The 8,164-nt window shown below is 54.1% G+C and overlaps 1 protein-coding gene across 1 annotated transcript; it reads right to left on the bottom strand.

Moving 5' to 3' along the window:
* Positions 1 to 4,019: 4,019 nt before the first annotated feature.
* Positions 4,020 to 4,418, bottom strand: LOC121497836 (60S ribosomal protein L27-like). The gene has a single exon (XM_041767542.1). The coding sequence runs from the start codon at positions 4,350 to 4,352 to the stop codon at positions 4,020 to 4,022; it is 333 nt and encodes a 110-aa protein (XP_041623476.1). The 5' UTR covers positions 4,353 to 4,418.
* Positions 4,419 to 8,164: the final 3,746 nt, after the last annotated feature.

Below are 8,164 nucleotides of genomic sequence, written 5' to 3'. Positions count from 1 at the left end.
GGGGGCGGCCAGAAACCTGCCGCTCCTCCCCGGGAGTGGCCGTTGCCAGCTCTGCTGCGACTGGACCCGGGGTAGGTTTAGATCCCGCGAGGAAAGATGCGGGAGGGCGACCGTCAGAGGAGCGGGTCGGCGCTAAGTGCCGTGAAGTGGCCTGGGCGGTGATGTGGGTGTCCCTGTGTGTCTCCACCTGCCCCTCCCCTGGCCAGGCCGCCCCCCGGCTGTGGGCCCCGGGGCGGGGACGGGTGGGGGTTCTCGGCTCCCCTGCTGCACCATCGGGCCGTGGCCGGAGCCCTGCACACTCCCTGAGCACGGCCGTGTCCCACTTTCCCTGCCCGAGCCCCATCGGGGAGCTGTCACTGTGAGTCTGAGATGGCCTGGAACGTTCCAGAGGGTCAGCCGGGCTTGTCACACTTCCTCTAGCCCGTCATCTGCTCAGAGTGTTGTCCTTGCTGCTGTCCCGTGTCAACAGATTGCTTTCTCTTAGGAGATTTGTGCCCTTGCCCTGGAACTTGCCGCGGCCCAGACAGGGGGTGCAGGAAGCTCCCAAGTGGAAGACGTCGGGGCTCCCGGGCATCCCACCGTGGCTCTTGGGCTGCACAATGTGGTTAATGAAAAACACGCCTGGTGTTTCCGGCTAATTTGGTTTCCTGCCAGGACAAATTAGCCCGAGTCACTCCTGCTTCCATGGGTCACGGGGTTGGCCCTTTGGTCTTCCCGAAGCTGCCAGAGCGCCCGGCGAGCAGGCTCAGCTCCAGGCAGGGCTGCCCCCAGCGCAGAGAGCAGCTGTGGGGTTCGCCCTTCGTAACCCACCAAGCAGGGGTGCTGGGGGGGAGCGAGGGGGCTCAGCCTCCCCTCTGAAGCACTCGGCCAGGGAGAGACCCAAGAGAAGAGTCGTGGCTGAGCAGGGCCCCTCTAAGATGGGTGTGCGACCGAAGACGCCTGACACGGGATGATGATCTCCGTCTCCCTGCTTCACCCGAGACCCTCTCCTTATCCTTGGAGCTGAGAAAACCCTTCCTGTGCTTTAGCCCACGCGTCTCCAGCTACTCACACGCTTTCCTGCAGAGAGCAGGTGGTCTGCTCAGCCCAGCACCTCCTGGACACCCTCTCCCATCTGGGGGCTCTAGCTTGCGACCCTCACAGGCTCTTCCCGAACACCTGTGCAGCCCTTCTGGGGAGCCTGAGGGTCGGCACAGTCCCGGGTGTCATAGAGAACCCCAGGAAGATCCGAGTTGTACTTTCCTGTTGGGGCGAGTCCAGCTCAGATCCAGTGGCTCAGTCAATTACAGACACAGGTCGGGCACCTGCCCCAGTTCCCCTTCTGGGTGAGAGGGCAAGTCCGGGGGTCTCACAGTCACCGGGGGCTGAGGTGGAACTTGATAGCCTGTACCAGGGACATTAAGCCCTTTACTGAAGGGACTCCTGGGGCCGTGGGTTTGAGCCCAGGCATTAGGCTCAGACAGGTGGATGCCCTTGACCTCGGAGGCCAGCTCTGCATGTGCAGCTGCATGGTCTGATCTGGCCTCGAACGTCAGCCACAACGTCTCAAGATGAAGACCTGGCTGGGAGCTGAGAGCACGGTGGATAAACTGACACCAACTGGGACTTGGTCCATGTTGGCCTGGGCCTTCGAGTCCCAGCAGACCAGTCGGGAGGCCACCGCATCTGGAAGGAAGGGCCCAAACAACAATAAAGGAGAAGAAACACACTTGGTTTTCCGGGGGTGGTGCGGGGGGGGGGGGGGGGGGGGGGGGCAATAGGACCAGATGCTGGAGGGCCCTGGTGACAGGTCTTTGGTGGCCGGCGGTGGAGCCCGGGGAGACAGCACCATGGTCTGGTTGGACAGACCTGAGGGAATCGCACTGTAATTGGAGAAGACAAAGCCAAGATCAGAGCTCAAGGTCAGGACAGAAGAGGGGACAGGACGGAGTTGGCCTAGGGCCGGCCACGAGCCCCTGCCCCGGGAGGCCCCAGGCAGGAGCAGCACGTTTCATGACCTGCTTGCAACCCCTGTGGAGAGGGCCTCCGGCTGCCTGAATTATGTTGAGACTGCAGGAGGCGCTGCCTAAGATGAACGTCCGTGTCCCAGGGTTGTCCACAGTCCCCTGCGGTTGCCGGAAGGGTGCTCTCCGCATCTCAAGCAGTTTTTTCTCCCGTTCTGCTTGCAAATCTTTGTGAACCTCCATGGTTACAAAGCCCCAGAGGTTTCCCATCAAGCGACCACCTGGGATCTGGAGTTGGAGGGCTGGCGGGTGGGTCACAGCCCCGTCTGCAGAGACCGGGCCCAAGAGGACTTCACCTCAACGGGCATCTGGGTGGGTGGAGACGTCTTGTTTCTGCGGCCCGGGTCTCTCACGTGGGGTGAGGGATCTCATCTGTGGAGAACCCACCACTGACCCGATCAGCACAACGGTCTAACAGTCCTTTATTCCCTTCCTATCTTCAATAGTTAGAACTGTTTTGTCTTCTTCATGAATTGATGCCTTTATTGATACAAAACAACTTTTATCCCTGGTGATATTCTTTGCTTTGAAACGGATTTTGTCAGATATTAATATCCCTGCTCTGGTGCTAAATCAGTGTTTTCCCCATCCTTCTACCTTTCACCCATTCGTGTCTTTATATTTAAGGTGATTTCTTTTTTTTTTTTTTTTTTTTTGCTACACCACGTAGCTTGGGTCTTGCTTTTTATCCAATATGGCAGCACCTGCCTCTTAATGGAAGCATTTAGACGACTTATATTTAATGCGATTATTGATATGGTTCAGTTTCAGCCTATCATCTTGCTGTTTGTTCTCTATTGGTCCCAGCTGTTCTTTATTCTCCCGTTTTTGGATTATTTATGATTCAATTTTATCCCCTTATAAGGCTCATTAGCTATAATTCCTTGTTATGCTATGCTCGTGGTTGCCTTCGGGGCAAATCACACATCTCTGAGGCTTCAGAGCCCACCTTCCCGGGCGGTGACGGTGACGCCAGCCCAGGTGGAGTCTAAGAACCCGGCAGGGGCAGCCGCCCGCCTCCCCGCCCCCCGCTTTTGTCCTCATGTGGTCAGACATCGGCCCTACACGCCGTGTAAACCCCAGGGCCTGGTGCTATAGTTCCAGCCCATTTTTTCTTTTTCTTTTTTTTTTTTTTTAAGATTTTATTTATTTATTCATGAGAGACACAAGGGGTGGGGGTGGGGAGGGAGGCAGAGACACAGGCAGAGGGAGAAGCAGGCTCCATACAGGGAGCCCAATGTGGGACTCGATCCCCGGTCTCCAGGATCATGCCCTGGGCCGAAGGCAGGCGCTCAACCGCTGAGCTCCCCAGGGATCCCCAAGTCAATTATTCCTTAAAGAGATTTGCCTCATGAGAAAGATGTTCGTGTGCTGACTCTTGGGGCTACAAGGCCTGGCGCCTCCACTCCTTTGGGTTCATCACCTACGTCCACTGGGCATCGTGTTCCTTCTCCAGAACTTTCTTGAACATTTCTTGTGTTTTGGGTCTGGTGTTGATAAATTCTTTCACCTTTTGTTTAACCGGGGGAGAAAAAAGTCTTCGTTTTTACCTTCCTTTTTGGAAGATACTATTTGGCTTTTGTAATTTAAATGTGTGGCTGCCCCACCCTCCCACTCACATTGCTTCTGGTGAGAAATCTGTTCTCGTGTTGTCTTCATTCTACTTACAGAAAATGCCTTTCTCTGGCCTCTGCTAAGATTTTCTTCTTTGTCACTGGCTTCGAGCAGCTTGTCTCCGGTGTGACTTGGTGTGATTTTCTTCATGTACTTTCCTCATGGTTAAACTGCTGACCTTCTGGGGTCAAGTTTGCTTTGTTTTGTTTTGTTTTACCATTATTTCCATTTTTCTTCAAACATTCTAATATCTTCTCTTTCTTTACCTGACTTTTTGGCTGTTTTTTAATTTTTTTATTTTTTTATTTTTAATGACTGAAAAATCTAAAACCGCAGCTTCTGGAAGAACCATTTATTCTTGCTGGTCTTGTACCTCTCCTCGAACTTGACCTTGGCCTCTTGTCAGGCCTTGCATTTAAGAGCAGGGTCTCTGAAGACATCCTTGTTGACGACAGTTTTGTCCAAAGGGATATCCACAGAGTACCTCGTGGGCATGAGGTGATGGTAGTTATAAACTTTCACAAAAGGCTTGATCTTTGACCTCTTGGCGATTTTCTTCTTGCCCATGGCAGCTGTCACTTTTCGGGGATAGCGGTCAATTCCGGCCACTAGAGCATGGCTGTAGGGACGGTCTGAGGTGCCATCATCAATGTTCTTCACGTTGACTGCTTTGCGTCTGGAGTAGCGTCCGGCCAGGACCAGCACCACCTTCCCGGGTTTCATGAACTTGCCCATCTCGACACCAGTCCCTCGAGCCTACAGCAGAAAGGAAGACTTTACCTAACTTTTTGAATGTATGAAATATTGTTATGCTATTTTAATTTTTTTTTTTTTTTTGGTCTGTTAATTCTAATATCTGAATTGGTTCCGGGTCTACTTCAATGTATTGGTTTTTCTCCTCATTATGGGTCCTCTTTGTCTGTTTTTTTGTTTTTGTTTTTGTTTTTGTTTTTTGCCTGCTTGGTAATGTTGGATCGAACGCCAGGTCTTATACATTTCTTCTTGTTGGGAGCTGGGTATTCCTGTGTTACTGTTAACGTTCTCGAGCTGTGTTCTGGGCTGCACTTGAGTTTCTTGAAAATGGTTTGATCCTCTTGAGTCCTGCATTTAAGTGGGACCAGCGCCTTGTTTCATCCAGGAGAGTGATATTTACTCTCCGTGATGGAGGCAGGTGCTGGCGCTGCACCTGTCCGGCTGGAACAGAACAATACCTGTCCCCAGACGTGTTTGAGGCCCACCACCGGCCCTGCGACCTTTGAGGCGATTCTTCTCTGCTCTGTTTTCCTCACATACAACTGCTGATCAGAAACCAGGTTAATACTTCAGACTGAGCCTCTGTGGGCCTGTGGTGTGCGCTCAGGTAATTAAGCTGGTTCTCTGCTCTGCAAAATGGGGTTCCTTGGTCTGCCCATACTCAGCTGTATCTTCCCAACACAGGCAGTCCTCTGGGCCAGGCCTGGGCCCCTGTCCCTGTGCTGAAAACCCAGGGCAGCAGGCTGGGCTGTGAGGCACAATGTCTCTCTCCACAAGCCCACAGGGATCACGGTTCTTCACTGCATGAGCCCGTGTCTTGATTCTGGATGTTTCCTTATTTGGTCTGTTTTTGCTTGTTTTTTATTTGGATGGAAGGGACAATCTGGTCGCTATGACTCTGTCTTGGCCAGATGGAAGTGGGGAGGTCTTCAGTTGTATGGTGGCTTCCCCTTCCCCACTAGGTCTGCCTTTCTCATCCGTAACACCCCAGTGCCTGTAACGGTGCAGGCGTGCAGTAGGTCCTGAATACATGTTGATGACATGAATACATGAATTTAACACGAATAAATGAGTAGCAAGCAGAAGTGTTTTTCATGAGCGTAAGGCATGCAACCACCTTCACGTATGCTTATTTGTATTCGAATCTTGTTTCTTCTGGATGACACTCTTGAGGCCAAGAGCCTGTAGGGTTTATTCTTATAACACCTTTAGGGCTTAACAAAACTTGGTCTTGCATGCTTCAGGCTTTTAATAAATATTTGTTTAATGAATAAATGAACAGGAGATATTTACACATTGGGTTGAGACAAGCCCATGACTTGACACATGGGCCACACAACTGACTTAGGCCCAGCGATGCCTCATTCCCCACCCTGGTTCGTGCCAGGGCAGCCCTGCTCAGTCGCTGACCAATGACAAAAGGGTGATGTGAGGATGTGGCCACCCAGGGCAGCGTGAACGCTCACCCACGGCGCCTGCGTCTCACCAAGGTTTTCAGACCATTCTTGGATAGGAAGCGTGAGGGACAGAGAGAGTTAAGGCAGACGGGTCAGCTGCCGTGGAGGTCGATCATGACAAAATCATAATGTAGGTCAACCAGAAAACAGAAGTGTCTTCACAAATGCAAAGCTGAGTGTCCTCACCCGGCAGGGGTAGGTGCTCACCTCGTCCGGCATCCTAGCCCAGCAGTTCATCCGCTTCTATAGACATAGCCTTTTGGGGGGACCTCAGCTCTGGGACCTTCTGTAAGTGGAAGAAAGACTGATAAGGGCCTTCAGAGCAGCTGGCGTCCGGGAGCAGGTGTCAGCCTTGAAGGCGGGAGATCATAGCCTATTAGCAGGACCTGGACACGTTCCCAAGCGGAGGAGTGGCTGTCCCGTTCGGTTTGCGGCACAGGACAGGGGTGTGCTCAAGGGGAGAGCCTCTCAGTTTCTCTCCCCTTCCAGACTGCTGTCCCTGTTTCCCGTGTGTGACGGAATCGCCTCCCCCGGGACAGTGGCTCATGCAGGGACGAATGCAGGTACCGGGCAGTGTGCTGAGCCGGGGGGCCCCGGGAGTCCGGCGCCTGGCCTGCCCCTGACCCCCGAGGATTTGAAGCACATGGACCCGGAGCCCGCGAGCCTGGGGTGCCCGGCGTTTGATCTGTAAAGCCTGGGAGCGTCCTCGCCTGGATGGCTTCGCAGCGTGATCAGGACCCTAACGCGTTTCGGGTCCGGTTTCATTGCTGAGTGGATCCTACGTGGGGGCTGCAAGCTGCTGTCTCCGCACAGGGTCAGCTGTTCACCCTCGGCCCTCGTTCTCAGCCCCTTGGAGAAGCGGCGGGGACACTGAGCCCCCAGAGAGAAGCCCTGAAGGGCTCCGGGAAAGACACGCTGCACGTCCAGCTCCGCGGGTGCTGACAAATCTGCTGCACGCATTGCCCTCTGGTGGTCACGCAGCAGACGAGAAACTTGGAGGGCAGGTTACCAGGGGACGGCTGTGCACAGTGGCAGCGTGTCCTCCATCAGGAAGAGCGTGCCTCGTTCTTCTCTGCTCCCACGTTGCGCACACACACCTGCAAGCAAGCGAGGTGCTACAGCAGGGCTCTTCCCCTCTGGCCTGAAAACATAACACGAGCTTCGGATGTTTAAAAAAAAAATTCCAGGGCAGCCCCGTTGGCTCAGCGGTTTAGCACCACTTTCAGCCCAGGGTGTGACCCCGGGGTCCCAGGATCGAGTCCACGTCAGGCTCCCTTCATGGAGCCTGCTTCCTCTGCCTGTGTCTCTGCCTCTCTCTGTGTGTCTCTCATGAATAAACAAATAAAATCTTAAAAAAAAAATTTCAGACTGTAGATCCTCATTTCGGATGTCCGGAATCGCAGAGTGCCCGAGCTGGCACGAATCCCTAAGACGATCGCGTTCAGATCCCCCTTTTGTGAAAATTAGTGGAGATTGGAGTCCAGGACTGGGTGACTTCCCTCAGATGGCGCAGCGAGGTCGGACTGCTTCGGGCTCAGCCGGGGGTGCGTGGCTCCGTCACGAGCTGGGAGTGGCTCCTGCCCCAGGCAGCTGGGTCCCCTCACGTGGTACCCAGGGCGGGGGCCTGCGGGGACCCCGACGCTGGGCTCTGAGTGGCCCGTGCGCAGGTGGGCGGCTGCCCCCGTCGTCCAGCCCTCCTCCCAGCTGCGGCCACCTCTTCCCCGGCCTGGCTCGGGGGCACAGTGCCAGGACCAGACAGGACGGGCTGCTGCCACCACACAAATGAGACGGAGCTGGTCTTTCTGTGGATCTGTTTGCTCTCTGCCTCTCTCGGGTCGCGTTTTCCTCTCCAGGCGGGGCCGCAGGTGGCTGCCCTGTGGCCTTGTGGAGCGCCGTATGAGCCCTGATGATTTTTTCTCTAATTTTTAATTTCAGCACATAAATAAAATAATTGTTTCTTTTTTATTGTAGTAAAACACACATAACATAAAAGGTGTGATCTTCATCCTTTTGAAGTGTATGGTTGAGCGGCATTAAGTACATTCATGTGGCTGTGCAACCGTCACCACCCTTCGTCTCCAGAACTTTGTCATCTTCCTAAGCAAAATCTCTGTCCCCATGAAACACTGACCGCCTGCCCCCCTGCCCCAACGCCCCAGCCCCTGGTGCCCCCCCTTCCTCTAGTCTCCATCTCTGTGAATCTGGCGCCAAGCATAGGCCCCAAGAATAAGTGGCATCCCATAGTCTTCGTCCTTTTGTGACCGGCTTACTTCACTGAGCACAATGTGCTCCAGGTTCATCCGTGTCACAGCCCATGTGCAACTGTCCTTCCTGCTG

This window comes from Vulpes lagopus, chromosome 8 (genome assembly GCF_018345385.1).
Source record: "Vulpes lagopus strain Blue_001 chromosome 8, ASM1834538v1, whole genome shotgun sequence".
In the NCBI taxonomy this organism is placed as follows: Eukaryota; Metazoa; Chordata; class Mammalia; order Carnivora; family Canidae; genus Vulpes; species Vulpes lagopus.
The sequence above is the reverse complement of the archived record's forward strand: the minus strand, read 5'-3'. Positions and strand labels throughout refer to the sequence as shown.

Coding starts and splice junctions, on each gene's coding strand:
- LOC121497836 (XM_041767542.1), bottom strand. CDS start 4,352: ATGGGCAAGTTCATGAAACCCGGGAAGGTGGTGCTGGTCCTGGCCGGA.